Genomic DNA, 20000 nt, shown 5'->3' on the forward strand with positions numbered 1-20000 from the left:
CTGCTGTAGTTAGGGGCTGCTGCTGTAGTTAGGGGCTGCTGTAGTTAGAGGCTGCTGTAGTTAGAGGCGGGCTGCTGTAGTTAGGGGCTGCTGCAGTTAGGCTGCTGTAGTTAGGGGCTGCTGTAGTTAGAGGCTGCTGCTGTAGTTAGGGGCTGCTGCTGTAGTTAGGGACTACTCCTGTAGTTAGGGGCTGCTGCTGTAGTTAGAGGCTGCTGCTGTAGTTAGATCCTGCTGCTGTAGTTAGAGGCTGCTGCTGTAGTTAGGGGCTGCTGCTGTAGTAAGGGGCTGCTGTAGTTAGAGGCTGCTGTAGTTAGGGGCTGCTGCTGTAGTTAGAGGCTGCTGCTGTAGTTAGGGGCTAGTGTAGATGGAGGATGCTGCTGTAGTTAGGGGTTGCTGTAGTTAGGGGCAGCTGTAGTTAGGGGCTGCTGTAGTTAGGGGCTGCTGTAGTTAGGGGCTGCTGCTGTAGTTAGGGTCTGCTGTAGTTAGAGGCTGCTGTAGTTAGGGGCTGCTGTAGTTAGGGGCTGCTGTAGTTAGAGGTTGCAGCTGTAGTTAGGGGCTGCTGCTGTAGTTAGGGGCTGCTGTATTTAGGGGCTGCTGTAGTTAGAGGCTGCTGCTGTAGTTAGGGGCTGCTGTAGTTAGGGGCTGGTGCTGTAGTTAGGGGCTGCTGCTGTAGTTAGGGGCTGCTGTAGTTAGGGGCTGGTGCTGTAGTTAGGGGCTGCTGCTGTAGTTAGGAGCTGCTGTTGGTATTAGGGGCTGCTGTAGTTAGAGGCTGTTGCTGCAGTTAGGGGCTGCTTTTGTAGTTAGAGGCTGTTGCTGCAGTTAGGGGCTGCTTTTGTAGTTAGGGGCTGCTGTAGTTAGAGGCTGCTGTAGTTAGAGGCTGTTGCTGCAGTTAGGGGCTGCTTTTGTAGTTAGGGGCTGCTGTAGTTAGAGGCTGTTGCTGCAGTTAGGGGCTGCTTTTGTAGTTAGGGGCTGCTGTAGTTAGAGGCTGCTGTAGTTAGAGGCTACTGTAGTTAGGGGCTGCTGTAGTTAGGGGCTGCTGTAGTTAAAGGCTGCTGTAGTTAGGGGCTGCTGCTGTAGTTAGAGGATGCTGTAGTTAGGGGCTGCTGTAGTTAGAGGCTGCTGTAGTTAGAGGCTACTGTAGTTAGGGGCTGCTGTAGTTAGGGGCTGCTGTAGTTAGGGGCTGCTGCTGTAGTTAGGGGCTGCTGTAGTTAGGGGCTGCTGTAGTTAGGGGCTGCTGCTGTAATTAGGGGCTGCTGTAGTTAGGGGCTGCTGTAGTTAGAGGCTGCTGTAGTTAGGGGCTGCTGTAGTTAGGGGCTGCTGTAGTTAGGGGCTACTGTAGTTAGAGGCTGCTGCTCTAGTTAGAGGCTTCTGTAGTTAGGGGCTGATGCTGTAGTTAGGGGCTGCTGCTGTAGTTAGAGGCTTCTGTAGTTAGGGGCTGATGCTGTAGTTAGGGGCTGCTCTGTCCCATCAGCACGCCATCTTCAGGCTGCTTTTCAGCTGCACTGCAGGGACTTCCACACAGAGGGTTTAGCTGTCTGATCAGCTTACACACTCGGCACTACACACACACACCTAACACACCTTACACATGGGGGGCTGTGTGTGTGTATGCGTGTGTGTGTCAGTGTCTGTGTGTGTATGTGTGTGTGAGTGTGTGTGTGTGTGTGTGTGTGTGTGTGAGTGAAAGGTGTGCTCACCCAAGCAGAGTCCGTGGGCCTCCTCGTAGCCGATGCTGCACACACAGCGCCCCAGCGGAACCAGCCAGTCTCCGTCCGCGCCGCAGTAGAGCTTGGGCGCGTCCCTCTCCTCCGCGTGCTCCACACACACACCCCGCACCTCCGCCAGCGACGAGGAGTCCGCGCGTGGAACCGTGTCTGGGAACACCGCCAGGTTCCGCAGGACGGACGGGCACTTCTTGTAGAACACGCGCACGGACACCAGCGCGATGCAGGCCCCCACGTCCTGGAAGGCCAGGTGGAACCCCCGCCGCATGAAGGGCCCGACCTCACGCACCTCCGTGTTGAGCCGCAGCACGCGGTCGCCCAGGTCCGTCTGCGTGAAGCTCTCGTCTGCGGCGATGGTGTCCACCTTCAAAGTTCAAAGTTCAAAGTTCAAAGTACCTTATTGTCATTGTCACAAAGACAACGAGACAGTAGAGGCAGCAACAGACAGCTTAAACACTTAGGATGCTGTGGACATTATCTTCCACAGCTAAATAATAATAAATAACAATTAATAAATAGATTAATAAATATCTCTGAGTACATAAAAAAAAAGCAATATATCTATACACCTTGGCGTAGTCGGCAGGGTGCAGACGCTGGGCGGGGGGCAGCGGCGCGTCCGACTCCTGGTAAAAAAATTAAAAGTAAATAAAAAAAGGGGTTAAAAGAAAAAAAGAAAATTGTCCACAAGATTATTTAAGAACGTATACAAAGTACTGTCTCCAGTCCACTCCATGCACATAGGAATAATTCAACACACACACACACACACACACACACACACACACACACACACACACACACACACACACACACACACACACACACACACACACACACACACACACACACACACACACACACACACACACAAACACACACGCTTTACCCATTGAATTGGACAACATCAACAATCCATTCATTCAAAGCCAAAGAGCAGACACACAAAAACACACACACACTCTGTCTCTCACACACACACACACACACACACACACACACACACACACACACACACACACACACACACACACACAAACACACACAAACACACACACACAAAAACACACACACTCTCTCTCTCACACACACACACACACACACACACACACAAACACACACAAACACACACACACTCTCTCTCCCACACACACACTCTCTCTCTCATACACATACACACACACACACACACACACACACACACACACACACACACACACACACACACGCACGCGCACACACTTGGTACAACCTGGTAGAGCAGGTTGAAGGTCTCCTTGCAGGTGCCGGCGACCCAGGGGATGGAGTTGCAGTCACGCAGCGTGAAGCGCAGCTCCACAGTCACCTTCTGAGCGGCCTCACGAGGGATCCAGTCTGACAGCAACCAGTTGTTCTGGTGCGGCTCCAGAACCTGGCACACCTGGAACGTGTGGATGGGTCGGTTCTGCTCGTCCATCTCAGTGATGGCGTCCCACTGGGGGAGAGGAGTGGTGGGTTAGGGGGTTAAGAGAGAGATTTTCAGTGACGTGTGTGTGCTGAAAAAGAGATGTTCAGTGACGTGTGTGGGTGTGTGTGTGTGTGTGTGAGCTGAAAAAGAGATGTTCAGTGACGTGTGTGTGTGTGCTGAAAAAGAGATGTCCAGTGACGTGTGTGGGTGTGTGTGTGTGTGTGTGCTGAAAAAGACATTTTCAGTGACGTGTGTGTGTGTGTGTGTGTGTGTGTGTGCCCTGAAAAAGAGATGTTCAGTGACGTGTGTGTGTGTGTGTGTGTGTGTGTGTGTGTGTGTGTGTGTGTGTGTGTGTGTGTGTGTGTGTGTGTGCTGAAAAAGAGATGTTCACTGACGTGTGTTTGTGTGTGTGTGTGTGTGTGTGATTGTGTGCTGAAAAAGAGATGTTCAGTGACTTGTGTGTGTGTGTGTGTTCTGAACATTGCAGACAGCAATCAAGCTTCTAAGCACTTAGAGAGCACATGGACTAGCAAGAGAAACTGAGCACTAAAGATGCTAAATATGTTAATACTCATTAATACTATTAATACTAACAATCACCAACGCTACAATTCTATAATTTATTTGAGGTTATTTGTCTACAAGTCATGTCAAAATTCATACTCAACGGTTGATCAAATGGCATCCCTAGCAACTCAGGAAGGTAAAGTGGTAATGGTTTCACTACTTTTACATCATGTAGCCTGTGTGTGCTTGTGTGTGTGTGTGTGCCTGTGTGTGTGTGCCTGTGTGTGTGTGTGTGTGTATGTGTGTGCCTGTGTGTGAGTGCATGAGTTTGTGTGTGTGTGTAAATGTGTGTGTGTGTGTGTGAGGGTGTTCTAGCTCTGTGAGCTGCCTTGCTTATGGTGAATACACCTAAAGCTGAGATCACAGGAGGAACAGTCTCTCCTTATCTCCTGAACCACTAGCTTCACCCTAACCCTCTGGCTAGACTCTCTGGCTAGACACACACACATGTGTGTGTGTGTGTCTTTGCCTTATCTCAGCAGCAGGAGATCAGTCATGTATCTTGCTGCTGAAGTGACCTGCCTAGTACTGTCCATTCCAGTGACAGCCTTGGTACATTAAAAAAGCTTTTTAAAACTCACCTTTTAAAACATCATCTGTCTAACGAGTTAATTTGTTTAAGGCATACTTTAAAAATATGATCCACGTTTTGGTATCGTTATTATTATCATTTGTTTGTTTTTACTTAAAATGAATACTGTTTATAACTTACTTTTCTTTGTTATTTATTTATTTACTGCTTTTCATCTAATATCTTTCTAATGTTTTGTTTGTTGCTTTTGACAAATGTGCAACAGCTAAATACTGTAACTGTATCATAACTATAAACCAACACTCCAGGCCCTCTATGTGCCAATGTGCCGAAATATTAAACTTGTGTGTGTGTGTGCGTTACATACACACACACACACACAGACACACACCCACACAAGTTTAACATTTCGGCGAGACAGAAGTCTCTTGCTGAAATATTAAACATTCAACCCCACACACCACACAGCTGTCAAAAAAAGCAAACATGACACAAGCCACGCATACATACAAACTGGAAAGCTATGAAAACACACACACACAGCTGTCAAAACAACAGGCACACACGCACACACTCTCACACTCACACACACACACACACACAGACACACACAGACAGACACTCAGACACACGGCTGACTTTTTAACCTTCAGAATAACTTCCTTTCCTGATGAGTTTCCAAACTATGCGTTCACAACATGATCTCAGCTCCCAGCTCAGATATCAGAGAGAGTTTCAATCCGATCGTCATGATTAAGACCCAATTACACTGAAGCAGGTGAGAAGCCTGTCGGCATGGAGATGCCCGTCACCACGGAGAGGCCCGTCACCACGGCAGCAGCTTATCTCTCTCCTCTCGGCCTTCTCTTCTGACTCATCACAGCAACCAATCAGATAGCATCTCAGATCTCCTGTGCAATTGTTCACATCCCTCTCATCCTTTAGCACATAATCAGCTCAAACTGACCCTAAGGAGTGTGTGGTGTGTGTGTGTGTGTGTGTGTGTGTGTGTGTGTGTGTGTGTCAGATATGCTTTGATTTCGCTCATGTGTCTCTCCCCCTCCACTCCAGCACATGATCAGCTCAAACCGCCCCTCAACCATCTGATTTATGACCCAGGGCATGGGTTAGGCACAGGAAAAGAGGCTCTGGCTGCCAAGGCAGTCAGAATGCACGGACTCACAATTCTTTAAATTAACTTTCAACCACTTATGGTTTCTCAAAAGTAGGAATTTTTTAAATGACCAAGTTCATACAGGAAACGGTAGAGACGCCCCTAATTAGTGACAACACAACCTATCCAATCACCTTCGCTCTCATACGCCCGCGCTAGTTTAAATCCTCCGGTCTCCAGGCTCATTCAGCTTGAGTATGATGCCGCTTATTTGCTGGAAAGGTGTGGATGGCGGGGAACACACGGTCTTATCGTAGCCTGAAACCCACTTCACAGAAAGACTCCTGTTTTAATATGCAAACAGCACCTGGTAAAAAGGACTAATTATGTTCACTTCTGTAACTTTATATTTAACGGGAACACCACGCAAAGAGAGCTCATGCCTGGAGAAAGATTTGCTACGCGTTGAGAACACTTGCCGTCCACACTGAGGCTTATAGGATAGCCTCCACACTGTAAGACCTTTTCCTCATCGATGGATACGAATCGTGATTTGGATACGTTTGGATATTCGAAGGATTGTGTATTTCAATGGATTGCCAACCTGAAGCGGAGCCGTACGTCTTAATCGCAACGTATGTAAGTCCTAACGCCGTTGAATCCCTACTGCGAGCAGGCCGCAATCACGGAAGCTGGTGGGTAAAACATTATTTCTTGCCGACGGTATTGGAAATCCGGGGACTTGGAGATTGAAATGTATAACCCACTACTCCTCTCTGTCGAAGGGCTGTATAACTCACTACTCCTCTCTGTTGAAGGGCTGTATAACCCACTACTCCTCTCTGTTGAAGGGCGTATAACCCACTACTCCTCTCTGTTGAAGGGCTGTATAACCCACTACTCCTCTCCGTTGAAGGGCTGTATAACCCACTACTCCTCTCCGTTGAAGGACTGTATAACCCACTACTCCTCTCAGGTAATGATGTCAATCTGGTTAAGATTTTGTTGTGCCTGAAGAAATACACTCCTCAATGTAAGGTTACTTTAATGACAAAGATGAATTCCAGCAGCAATTCACAAAATAACAATATGAGCTACAACCAGTAGCCTAATTCTACATGCACTATCTAACATTACTATCAGCAGGAAATGAATATGATGATACAAATGATAAATGATACTGATAACAAAGAATGATAATGGACTACATGAATTATGTTACATGCTTTATCCAACCTTGTAACAGGCACTTCTGTCTAATGTGGAGCTCCTAATGTGGAGTTCTAATGTGGAGCTCCAGTGTGGAGTTCTAATGCAGAGCTCTGATGTGGAGCTCTAATGTGGAGTTCTAATGTGGAACTCTAATGTGGAGTTCTAGTGTAGAGTGGAGCTCCAATGTGGAGTTCTAGTGTGGAACTCTAATGTGGAGTTCTAGTGTAGAGTGGAGCTCCAATGTGGAGTTCTAGTGTGGCACTCTAATGTGGAGTTATGGTGTGGAGCTCCAGTGTGGAGTTCTAGTGTAGAGTTCTAGTATAGAGTTCTAGGGCCTGATTTACTAATATGCGAGCGCTTCTTAATCTGCGTTCGCAAATTAACGCACGGTGTTTTTGCGCATTTTACTTGGTATTTATCAAGCCAGATCTGCGCTGGGCAAACTGTGCTTACTCCGCCCTTTTAAGAGCCTGATTTACTAAGATTGATTTGCGAACGCATCTTTGCCAGGCGCACATTAACGCACGGTGATTCCCCGCATTTTCCGTGATATTCATCAAGCCAGATACGCGCTGGGCAATCATTATTTAGCGCACCGTTAAAAGACTGGAGAACTTGCCAGCAAGTTACTGCCACCATGGAGATTCGAGGAAGTAAAAACTAAGGTTCAGCGAATAGATAGCGAATAGATAGCGAGATAGATATATTGGTTCACGTTCGCTCAATCACTGAACCTGATTCAATGGGTTATATTGTTGTTTTGCCCGCCATCATCTACAGCGAGATGTTTAAAAGAAAACGATTATAAATAATATGCTATTGGTGGCATTAATGCATAAACTGTCTATTATAACAATATATATGTGTACATGGCGAGATTAATACGTTCTACAAGGGACATGGGTTCACTACAATATATCCCCACTGAAACAAATACATTTACCAAGTAGACAGGCCTCTCCAAAATCACCGTTGCTCAATCATGGATAAATGGCACTATTCCGAAAGATAAAACTGTCATGGACAGACCACTTCCACGTAAGTAATGGTCATGTTGGCATCACATATGACCTGGACATTCATTGAATATGTGTGCTTTCTGTTTCGGTAAACGTGTTCGCGGATTGAAGGTGGGACTGTTTGCATGTGGGTGCGATCAATTTCTCCAATTACGTTCGGAAAGTTTAATTTCATATATATGAATATATGAATTATACGAGTTGAAACAAATATTTCTGTTCGCTGTCTCTGTCTTTGTCTTTGCCTTGCTGCTGCCATATCAACGTTTTCAGACTCAGTGGAAATGCGCTTGGTTAAGACGTGCTTTTATGAGGCGGAGAATTAGCCTGCAAATCAGAGATGTGCGCTCGCCGGGCAGTTTAGTAAATACCACGCAGTTCATCTTTAGGCGCACTCCTCCCATTAAATAGCACTACACGCCTACGTTACCACCCACGTTTCCGAACCATCCCACCTGTTTGCAGGTACACACCCTCAAAGCGTTAATATGCGCTGCGCCAGCTTAGTAAATACCGTTTTTCGTTACGACCGCTATTTTACGCCAGAAAATGGGCGCAATCCTGTTAGTAAATCAGGCCCCTAGTGTGGAGCTCAAATGCAGAGCTCTGGTGTGGAGCTCTGATGTGGAGCTCTGGTGTAGAGTTCTAGTGTGGAACTCCAATGTGGAGTTCTAATGTGGAACTCTAATGTAAATTAACAATGTTAAATCGCTGAAATGGTTGAGATTACTGTTAATAACAAGTTGAAAGCCAAACGAAGGATTTGAGTTGTGTCTGCTGAAAAATCGTTGGCATACACATGCAAGTTATATTACAGCGTAGGTTCTGTTGGGTAGCGTCTATGCGGGCTTCCCTTCCCGAGGTTAAATTACTTCGTATAGGGGAATGATTCAGTCTTCAGTCCGCCGTTTCTCTCTTCAGCTGCACACTATATGAGGTTGGGGATGGCCAAATCAACACTGAATTCCTATGACATTGCTTGGTCTCACTTCACCTCCTTCTGTGCTGCTTTCACGCTGTTTAAACATTCCGATTATAAACTCCTTCATTGTGCATTAATCCAGAAATCTCTGTGTGTCGGTGCGTCCGTCTAGGGCGTATCTCCCCGACGGTATTTACCTTAGTATGAGATTTCGCTTGTAGCTACGCATGTCGTGAACCTGTGCATCCTTGATTTTGAAGATTTTGAATTCATAGTTTGCGAGATATTTGTATTTACCGTTGCGGTAGGCACTATGGGTAGTGAGGCACTATGGGCGGACCCGTGCGACGTGAATGATGTCAGTCATAGAACAGTCGTTGTCATAGATGTTACCCAGCTGATGCGTATGGGCCTGGCATGTAACCAACTCTCATTACCATGTTAAGTAGTATATTGTAGTTGATGTATTCGTATAAGAGCTTCTATCAACGTGCTGGTTAGCTAGACCATGTTAGATTCAGTCAAATATATAGGTTTTAGTTACATAATATAATCTAATATGCATCTAGGTATAATCTCATATGCCTCATAGCAAAAGGCCCATTCTGTGAATACGCATAGGGGTCACACAGACGGAACGTCAGGCCGGCTTCCTCCCTGACCATTTGCTAATGATACATCAAGGTATATCCTGTCTTTTGTCCAGCGTCTTAAAGACAGCTGGAGATCAATGGTTGCCAGGACCCCAGACAGACACTTAATTAATTTAGACCTAATTGAGTAAGACCATATTAGGTAATACTTCCTACTTTCATTTATGGACACACCTTTCATTTCTCTGTATTGTTTACATGTTAATTCCATACTATAAGTGTCACAACCTTTTTGTAATGAGAAGAAGAAGAAGAAGCAAGGAGACCGACTCCTCAACATGCAGACGTGCCTTGTGCATGCTTGTGTTGTATGGAGCTGACCGTGGCATGTGATTGAATAAACACATTCTTTCGCTAAGCCGTCTTCCACAAGTCTGTTATTCTGAACAAGCTAACTTGAACCAAGCGTGGGCATCCGAGGATTTTGCCGGAGGACAGCACAAGTTTTCATTTACAGCATAAGCTTTCATAGTAACCATGCGTCATGCATCAACTGACGCAATGAGAGAGGTTTCCGATGTGTCCCCATGTATCTGTTGTAATTCGTGTGTACTTTGTTTTCTCAATTTGTAATAATATAAACTCAGTCTGCTTTTCCCTGGCTGAGAGAGGCTGTCATTCGGAAGATACTGTGTGTGATCGCCTTGCTCTGGGTTCATTAAACCTGTCAGAGCATGAATAAAGGGCTGGGTGCCATCAAAATCACAAGCAAAGGGTGGAGTACTACACCACTACAAATGGTAGCTATATTGATAAAGCCTCGGAGGCTTTCAGATTGTACATTGCTTTTCCATCTGTACTACGGAGTCCACGAAATACGCGCAATTCTCGCTGTAAGTTATGTTGTTGTTTCAATCCCACTTCGGACCTTACCATGTCCGATCTCTTATTAGATCACGACCACTCACTCTAATTTTAAAACTCAAACTGATACATTTTGAAAGGGTGTGCCTATCATTATTTCTGCCTCTAACAATGATTTCTGTCCCTTATCTTCCATATCGCGCCTCCCGATGTTCTGCTGCCCCCGATGAGCCCCTGTTCCTCACTCTGGACGGCAAGCCCATGACCAGAGCCTGGTCTTCAAAAGCTGGAATCCATTTGCCAGCTGCGGCTTGGATCCTAAAGCATACACGCCTCATTCCTTCAGGATCGGAGCTGCCACAGTGCTGCGCCTAAAGTACCGGCTGCCACCCTTAAAGAATGGGCCGCTGGTCATCTCAGCTTATGAACACAACCCTTCCCCGTCCCACCTTCCTGTCTCCACCCGGCCGACCTTAAGCAGATGGGTCCCCCCTTATGTGCCGTGGTTCTGCTTAAGGTTTCTTCCTGCCCAACAGGGAGTTTTTACTTGCCCCTGTTGCCGTTGTGCATGCACTAAGGGGGTTCAGGCTGGGCCCTGTTAAGCACCTAGAGGCAATTGTATTATTATGGCGCTATACAAATTAAATTGAATTGAATATGTCAGACCTAACGCCAAAGACATTGTCAATGGCCAAAAGCTTATGAGTAATGCTCAGGTGGTGCTGGGACCCCTTAACCTGTTGTTTATTCTTCACATTGTTGCTCTTTGGGGGGTGTCACTCCAGCTTGCTTGTCATTGTTCAGGCATTCTTATTCTATTCTTCTTTCTATGTATCACATTCACTGGTAGGTCATTAGCAACCTCCGTCTTCGACCTGAGGTACACACATTGTCACTAGTTATCGACACTGGTATTTTAGTTCACTTAGCTTGCCCATGCTTTCACCAAGGCTGGGTTTCATTTATAGGTCACTGAAACTGAAACATGTTGCAGCAGCACACATGTCTGGCGTCCATCTGCCATGTCGGGGTTTTCGTTAAATCCTGCTTGTATTTATTGTGGCAGCAATTTACAGTGTAAATTGTGTTCAAGCTGCTGTTAATCTTGCTGCAGCAGTTGCATGTGCAGCTTTATCTTGCAGCAGCAGCTTGAGCAGATCTAGGGCGCCATGACCAAACATACTACCTTGTATTTACATTAATAAAATCTTTGACTTATTCTGAGAGTTCCTGTCTGAAATGACCAACTGTGTCATCGTTCAGGCATTCTCTTATTCTATTCTTCTTTCTATTTATCACATTCACTGGTAGGTCATTAGCAACCTCCGTCTTCGACCTGAGGTACACACATTGTCACTAATTATCGACACTGGTATTTTAGTTCACTTAGCTTGCCCATGCTTTCACCAAGGCTGGGTTTCATTTATAGGTCACTGAAACTGAAACATATTACAGTGTAAATTGTGTTTAAGCAGCAGTTGCAATGTGCAGCTTTATCTTGCTGCAGCAGTTGCAATGTGCAACTTTATCTTGCAGCAGCAGCTTGAGCAGATCTAGGGCGCCATGACCAAACATACTACCTTGTACTTACATTAATAAAATCTTTAATCTTTTATCTTTTCTCTGAGAGTTTCCTGTCTGAACTCCGGTTTTCACCATCAACATTAGCACACTAGACCCCTTTTAAGGTAAGTATTCTATGTTATCTTCCCATTAATCTTTCTATCTTTTTTTCCTTTTTAGGTTCTCAAAGGTCATTCGGTGTTCATGGAGGTCGACATTGGAGGTATCACGACTATCCTCCAGGAGGTAAGTACATTTTCATTTGAATGTTTTAGTAATATGGGGGGTCTTAAATAAATACCTGAAGAGAATAACACACCTTTAAATACTAAAACCATGCTAAAATATAAATAAGTGCTACGTTGCCTTGGGGGGGCCCCCATCGTTTGGAGGTCACCCCTCCGGCTAAAAACATGGTAAAATATAAATAACAAAGGGTGTTTTTTCATTTTAAGACCAAACCAAATCCGCGCTGGGCAATCTGTGTTTACTCCGCCCTATAGGGCCTGATTTACTAAGATTGCAACCGCAGCTTAATCTGCGGTCGCACTTTAACGCACAGTGTTTTTGCGCATTTTCCGTGGTATTTATTTAGGAAGGGTTAGGGCATGGAACAGTCTGAGCTCATCTTCCTCTTTCACAGCAGCCCTGAGAGGAGAGATCTACAGGGTTGACATTGAGGAGATGAGAGGAGACCAGTTTGAGAGAGAGATCTACAGGGTTGAGGAGATGAGAGGAGACCAGTTTGAGAGAGAGATCTACAGGGTTGAGGAGATGAGAGGAGACCAGTTTGAGGGAGAGATCTACAGGGTTGAGGAGACGAGAGGAGACCAGTTTGAGGGAGAGATCTACAGGGTTGACAGAGAGGAGATCAGTTTGAGGGAGAGATCTACAGGGTTGAGGAGACTAGAGGAGTCGAGTTTGAGGGAGAGATCTACAGGGTTGAGGAGACTAGAGGAGTCGAGTTTGAGGGAGAGATCTACAGGGTTGAGGAGACTAGAGGAGTCGAGATTGAGGGAGAGATCTACAGGGTTGACAGAGAGGAGACCAGTTTGAGGGAGAGATCTACATGGTTGAGGAGACTAGAGGAGTAGAGTTTGAGGGAGAGATATACAGGGTTGAGGAGACGAAAGGAGTCACATTTGAGGGAGTGATGGAACTGCAAAACATTGCTATTCTGTTGAAGTAAGACACTAACTCCTTATTTTGTTTCTGCAACTCACTTTGGATGTGTACTCTGTCTGTCTCTCCCTAAGCAAATGACATGTGACCCCCCTCCCCCTCTTCCCTCTAAAACCCTTTGTAACTTTGTATCACCCCCCCCCCCCCCCCCCCCCCCCTCCCCCCATAGGTGAACCCCTCACTGCCGGTCACCTAAAGGGTGTGGCCCTTCCCTCTTCTTTGTATTCTACCTGACTGAAATGTATAAATGCCAACACATTCTGCTATCAGGGAGGTGTCAAGCTAAAAAGGCACCGGATGCCTAAAAGAGCCCGGGTGATGTAATGTAACTCTTGAGTGACAGTTGCTATGCCAACGCCAATACGTCACCCGGGTCTTTATCGCTCATAAAGCGATTTACTTCAGAGCATATTGCATTGAACTTCGCTACCTGAGACCGGCTTGCTTGTATTTGACCTACAATAAACCAACCAAAACAACCATGTACTTGATGTTTGACTTTGGTAGGAAAGTTGTTGATTCGCTAGTTTATATAAATCAAATGTATGTATCAAAGTAAGCACATTCCATCAGCTAGCTAGCTCGTGCTAGTGTCTTGTTAGCTTGAAGCTATTCATCTGTTGTTGTGCTTAAATTAAGACACTCCTTAATGTGTTGTGATTTTTAGACATATCTGACGGCACCCACAGTTACATTTGAACAAAACAGGGCATTGTTTGCACAACATTTTACTAAAGAATAACGGGGGATTGCTAGCTTTGATATGCTAGCGGACATTGCTAACTTACAGAATACCATCAGGCAGGTGTAGCTAAAATTTTTAGTCGCTTAATATTGTGCCTAAACGGACACTTTGTACCCCGACACTTTTTGGCTATCAGTCAGAGAGTCTCAAGAGTTGTTCGAAAGCCATCAGCTACTTTTTAGTCGCTTAATATTGTCGCACAAAAGGAGGAATTGCTTTTAGCAATATAGATGCGGGGTACGCGGTGACCGGCTTACGTAATGCTAACGTTGGCATAGAAACTGTCACTCAAGAATCAACATTACGTCACCCGGGCTCTTTTAGGCATCCGGTGCCTTCTTAGCTTGACAGCGGCCTTTCTCTAAGCAGAAGCTAAGAGAGGGTGTCCAAGCTGCCTACCTACAGAAACATAAGCGTGCTTATTGCGGTTCTGTCAGGAGAGATCTACAGGGTTGAGGAGACGAGAGGAGACCAGTTTGAGGAAGAGATCTACAGGGTTGACACAGAGGAGACGAGAGAAGACGAGAGGAGACCAGAGGTGATGAGAGGAGTCCAGAGGAGACCAGAAGAGAGGAGAGGAGACCAGTTTGAGGGAGAGATCTTCAGGGTTCAGGAGACAAGAGGAGACCAGTTTGAGGGAGAGATCTACAGGGTTGAGGAGACAAGAGGAGACCAGTTTGAGGGAGAGAGCTACAGGGTTGACAGAGGAAAGGAGACCAGTTTGAGGGAGAGATCTACAGGATTGACAGAAAGGGAGACGAGAGGAGACCAGTTTGAGGGAGAGATCTACAGGGTTGACACAGAGGAGACGAGAGAAGACGAGAGGAGACCAGAGGTGATGAGAGGAGTCCAGAGGAGACCAGAAGAGAGGAGAGGAGACCAGTTTGAGGGAGAGATCTTCAGGGTTCAGGAGACAAGAGGAGACCAGTTTGAGGGAGAGAGCTACAGGGTTGACAGAGGAAAGGAGACCAGTTTGAGGGAGAGATCTACAGGATTGACAGAAAGGGAGACGAGAGGAGACCAGTTTGAGGGAGAGATCTACAGGGTTGAGGAGACAAGAGGAGACCAGTTTGAGGGAGAGAGCTACAGGGTTGACAGAGGAAAGGAGACCAGTTTGAGGGAGAGATCTACAGGATTGACAGAAAGGGAGATGAGGGGAGACCAGTTTGAGGGAGAGATCTACAGGGTTGAGAAGATGAGAGGAGACGAGGGGAGACCAGTTTGAGGGAGAGATCTACAGGGTTGAGGAGATGAGAGGAGACGAGGGGAGACCAGTTTGAGGGAGAAATCTACAGGGTTGAGGAGATGAGAGGAGATGAGGGGAGACCAGTTTGAGGGAGAGATCTACAGGGTTGAGGAGATGAGAGGAGACCAGTTTGAGGGAGAGATCTACAGGGTTGAGGAGACGAGAGAAGTCCAGTTTGAGGGAGGAATCTACAGGGTTGACATAAAGGGAGACGAGAGGAGACCAGTTTGAGGGAGAGATCTAGAGGGTTGACAGAGAGGAGACGAGAGGAGTCTAGTTAAAGGGAGTAGAGGAGACAAGGAGTCCAGTTCGAGGGAGAGATCTACAGGGTTGAGGAGACAAGGAGTCCAGTTCGAGGGAGAGATCTACAGGGTTGAGGAGACGAGAGGAGACCAGTTTGGGGGAGAGATCTACAGGGTTGACACAGAGGAGAAGCCTCAGCCAGGTTGAGTCAGAAAGGCTACTTTAGGACATTAATTAACTCACCTGTCTGCTTGATACATGGTCATTCCTACATTCCTCCTGCCTAAATCACTGCCTGCCATTCTGCTCTTTGGCTTTGAATGAATGGATTGTTGATGTTTGTGTGTCTGTGTGTGTCTGTGTCTGTGTCTGTGTCTGTGTCTGTGTCTGTGTCTGTGTCTGTGTCTGTGTCTGTGTCTGTGTCTGTGTCTGTGTCTGTGTGTGTGTGTGTGTGTGTGTGTGTGTGTGTGTGCGTGTGCGTGTGTGCGTGTGTGCGTGTGTTTGTGTGTGTGTGTCTTCTTGCTCTAGCTGATGCTTAGATGACAGGTGCACACATTAGTGCCAAGAGTGTCAAGGGAGATGATGATGCATCCACACTCACACACACACACACACACACACACACACACACACACACACACACACACACACACACACACACACACACACACAGACATACACACACACACAGGCATCTGTGAGATGCTACAGGGCTTTGCATCATGTGTGCGCGACAGAGACAGAGACAGAGACAGAGAGTGAGATCCATATTAAGCATGAACAACAGCATGTACACAGACCTTCAGCTGCATATCCCCTTAGGGTATCTCACAAACACACACACATGCACACACACACACGCACCCACACATACACACACGCACACACACGTACACACACAACCAAACAAATTAAATTGATAAGCAAACAGTCATTAGTCCGGAGAAGGTGAACATTCCATCTGGCTCCAAGCAGAAAGAGATTAAGGAGAGAGAGAGAGAGAGAGAGAGAGAGTAAAAGAGAGAAAGAGAGAGAATGAAAATGAGAGAGAGAAAGAGAAAGAGAGTGAGAGAGAGAGAGGGGAGAAAAATAGGAGATGGAGAGAAAGAGATAGAGAAAGAGGAGGAGCGAGTGAGAGAGAGAGAAAGAGAGAGAGGGAGGGAGGTGGAGAGAAAGAGAGAGAGAAGGAGAGAAAGAGAGAGAGAGAGGGAGAGAGGAGGAAAGAAGGAGAGAGAAAAGGAGAGAGAGAGAGAAAGGGAGAGTGGAAAAGGAAAGAGGGGGAGGGGGGAGGGGGGAGGGGGGGGGGAGTATGGACTGTCAGTATGGGAAATGTAGTCAATACCAAAAATAAACAATATTTAGAAACTGACCTATTTTCAGTTCTCACACCAATATTATGTGAATAGCAAGGACTCAATGTTAATGACACACACACACACACACACACACACACACACACACACACACACACACACACACACACACACACACACACACACACACACACACTGCATTGCCTGGGGCTTCAGGTGAATTATAAGGGGAGTTTTATAAAAAGCTGAATTCCATAATTAAAGAAAGAGGTTTCGACATCTTCCCAGAAAGCATTCATACAGCCATCTCATGTGCGGCTTCATCTCTCTGGCTGATGGATGGATGATTTAATTTATACTAATACAAATATGCCGCACCATCCTGCGTCACACGACTGTCATCGCCATCATCATCATTGTCAACGTCATCTTCAACTTCAACATTCATCACTTCATCACTGCCGTTGTGTTTCTGGTTGGGTGTAACTGGTCTGTGTTTTTACACTCTGTGGTTTCCTTGGTTCTCTGTCAGTTTGGCACTGTGTGGTTGTGTGTGTGTGTGTGCGTGCGTGTGTGTGCACCATCACCAGGGGCGGACTGGGACAAAAAATCGGCCCGGGCATTTTGAACCAGACCGGCCCACTAAATTCGATAACACACCTTTTTAATCTCGAATGTCTACACCAACCAGGCTTATAGCTAGCAGGGCGTCTGCCCTATAGTCTACTAAAAAATAAGAAGAAACGGGACGCCCTACTTTTAGGCAGGACGGCCTAAAGACGCCCTATTTTTCTCCCGTTTTACCTGTTAACTTCGCTGAATGTGATCAAAATTCACCGTTTCAGTCGCTTCAGTGCTTAGCGAAGTCTAGAAATCATACATATGACCTGCCAATTAGAAAATACAAATAGCATTGCTGTATTCCCGCTACAACAACGTTACATCATGATTCCAACGAAACATTGATTCACGGGCTCGCAGAAGCTCCAGAAGACAGCTGTCTCACCGCACGTCACTGAACCTACTACTGTATGAGTTCAACAAGAGTTTGTGTGTTAAGGTGGTGGTCTTAATTAATCTAAATGCAATACACATCATACACTTTAAAGCTTTGTTCAGAATACGGAGGTATAAGATCGGTCGATATTTTCCATGAAAATAGCGACTGAAGAACCCCCTGCTCTCGTCACCGAGAGGACAGGCTGTATTGCTCCCTTTTCTAGAAGGGAGTCTATTTCCTCCTGTAGGAAACGCGCTTGATGAGGTGGCATTAACGTTTGAACTACGCCCCTGAACTTCGGGGGGGACGGGAAAACTGGAGCGTATAACGGGCTATCATAATTCGGTATCTGGACAAATTGGCATATTTTCGGAATACCAGGGTTTGGGAATACTGGGCTTTCGGAACAATTGACATGGCACCGCGCACCACTCAAACACACAACATAGAGTGTAGGCTAACGGCTGGCTGTTTCAGAGTACAGTAGGCTGAGGGCTAGCAACAGCTACAGACTTGTCTTGTATTTAGCTATGCAAACGAACTTGGCCATAGAACATAGGTTCTAAGTCAAACATATTTTAGAGACGTTTTAATTCATGATCAGTAAGCTTACCGTAGGTCGTTGTATCGTATCTCCCTGGCTGTAGCCACTAGTGATGTGTCGTTCGTGAACGATTCGTTCATTTTGAACGAATCCTTACAACGACTCGAGAGTAACGAGTCCTCTCAAAAAAAGATTCGTTCTTTTTCTCGTTCATGACCGCGCATCGGGACAACTGGGACTGTTGCATTGGCTAAGCCAAGGAAACAGAAATGATTTGTTGAATGCAGGTCACGTAAAAATGATCCAAAGACCCGTATCCAAGAGACCCAGTCGGAAAAAGAACGAATCATTTCTGTTTCCTCTAGCTGACTGTAGGCTACTGAGCCTATGCAGGTCACGTGGAAAAGGATCCAACGATCCATATCCGGCAGATGAACGAATCATAGATCCAAAGACACGGTTGTCAAAAGAACGAATCATTGAACGAAACAGACACGTTTGGCAAAAGAACGAAACATTGAACGATCCGGCAAAAGAACGAATCATTGAACGATCCGGCAAAAGAACGAATCATTGAACGAAATACCCATATCCGGCAGATGAACGAATCATAGATCCAAAGACACGGTTGGCGAAAGAACGAATCATTGAACGAAAGACTGATATCCGGCAAAAGAACGAATCATTGAACGATATCCGGCAGATGAACGAAACGTTGATCCAAAGACGGTCGGGAGGTGAACGATTAGGTCATCTGCCGGATACAAGTATTTGGATCATTTTTCACGTGATCTGCATAGGCTCAGCATGGGAAGCTAAAGAAAACCGAAATGTTTCGTTCATTTTGACTGGGCTCTGGATATTTTTTCACGTAACCTGCATAGGCTCAGAAGAGGAAACAGAAAGGACTTATTAACCTAGTTCACTTCCGAGTGTCTATGGTTAGTAAGACGTGAATGATATTCGTTCACAAGAAATAATTACAGGTTTAGTTATTTTAACTTTTTAAAACTTTACTTACAGTTCAGTGCAGCGTAATTGTTTGCCGTGATCATTAAATGCTTATGTGATAATAAATGACCGTTTCATCCAAACTTTCATATAATATTATTTGAATGCAGGAATTAGTATCTGCTGGTTTACATGTAGTAACCTCCATGAAAATATGATACGTATTTGTAGTGGACGTATTTACGCCAGTGAATTGGCTATAAAATTTAAAAATGTTGAGTAGCACCCCCCCCCCCCCCCCCCCCCCGTTAAAATGAACGAGTGACTCGAAAAAAGATTCGTTCATTTTACTGAACGAGATTCAAAGATTCGAGTCGGTAAAATGATCCGAACTTCCCATCACTAGTAGCCACCAGCACTGTCATCCACGGGAGCTGATGGCAAAGTTTAGCTAAAGGTAGAAGATGTTTGCTGATATGATTGGACGAGACCCTAGTCACTCAAGAAGACGGCCAATGGGCCGCAGACTAGCGTGCGCGTGTCAAGCAAGTCAAGGCCATGGGCCACGCTGTTTACCGTCCTAATGCATTATGTAGGCAGGTCCAAATCGAAAGGGGTTTGTGTTGGGTCAGCCCAGGGGATGTGATTGGGCCAGCCCAGTGTCAGTAGGGCCGCTGATGAACTAATTTCGTGGGCCAGCCGGTCAGACCATTATATGGGGAAAAAAATAAAAAATTAAAATTCGGGACCATCGGCCCATATTGCACCCCGGCCCAGCGGGCAAACGCCCGGTATGCCCGATGGCCAGTCCGTCCCTGACCATCACCCTTGACTGAGCAGCCCTGTTCAGTGCCCACACCGCTCACACCACTAGGGGAGGGGCTGCAAAATGTACTCTAAAAATAATCTGCCTCACCAACATCCTGCTGAATAACTGCCTCCAGTGGGATCTCCATGCGGTCAGAAACACACAACAATGGAATGTGGAGCCTGGGATGCATGCTTCCTTGTCAGAGCTGGTCGGGATTCCAGAACTGGGAGTGGCAGTATTGGGAGAGAAGGCTAGCAGAGGACCGCCAACTCCACGGGGTTCTAAAGGGTTAGGGTCCGATGGGGTTCTAAAGGGTTAGGGTCCGATGGAGTTCTAAAGGGTTAGGTTCCGATGGAGTTCTAAAGGGTCCAATGGAGTTCTAAAGGGTCCAATGGGGTTCTGAAGGGT

The 20000-nt window shown here is 46.1% G+C and overlaps 1 protein-coding gene across 1 annotated transcript in view; it reads right to left on the reverse strand.

Moving 5' to 3' along the window:
• The window catches only part of epha6 (eph receptor A6), a gene marked incomplete at its 3' end in the record, with an annotated part of 39048 nt that overhangs the window by 18245 nt on the left and 803 nt on the right, over positions 1 to 20000 (reverse strand). The window contains exons 2-4 of the mRNA XM_080834829.1: positions 2977 to 3198; positions 2294 to 2350; positions 1698 to 2088 (exon numbers count right to left, since the gene is read on the reverse strand). Of these exons, the coding sequence (XP_080690955.1) occupies positions 1698 to 2088; positions 2294 to 2350; positions 2977 to 3180 (652 nt within the window). The 5' untranslated portion in view covers positions 3181 to 3198. The remainder of the gene's footprint in view (positions 1 to 1697; positions 2089 to 2293; positions 2351 to 2976; positions 3199 to 20000) is intronic.

The sequence above is a fragment of the Sprattus sprattus genome (assembly GCF_963457725.1).
Source record: "Sprattus sprattus genome assembly, chromosome: 3".
NCBI lineage: Eukaryota > Metazoa > Chordata > Actinopteri > Clupeiformes > Clupeidae > Sprattus > Sprattus sprattus.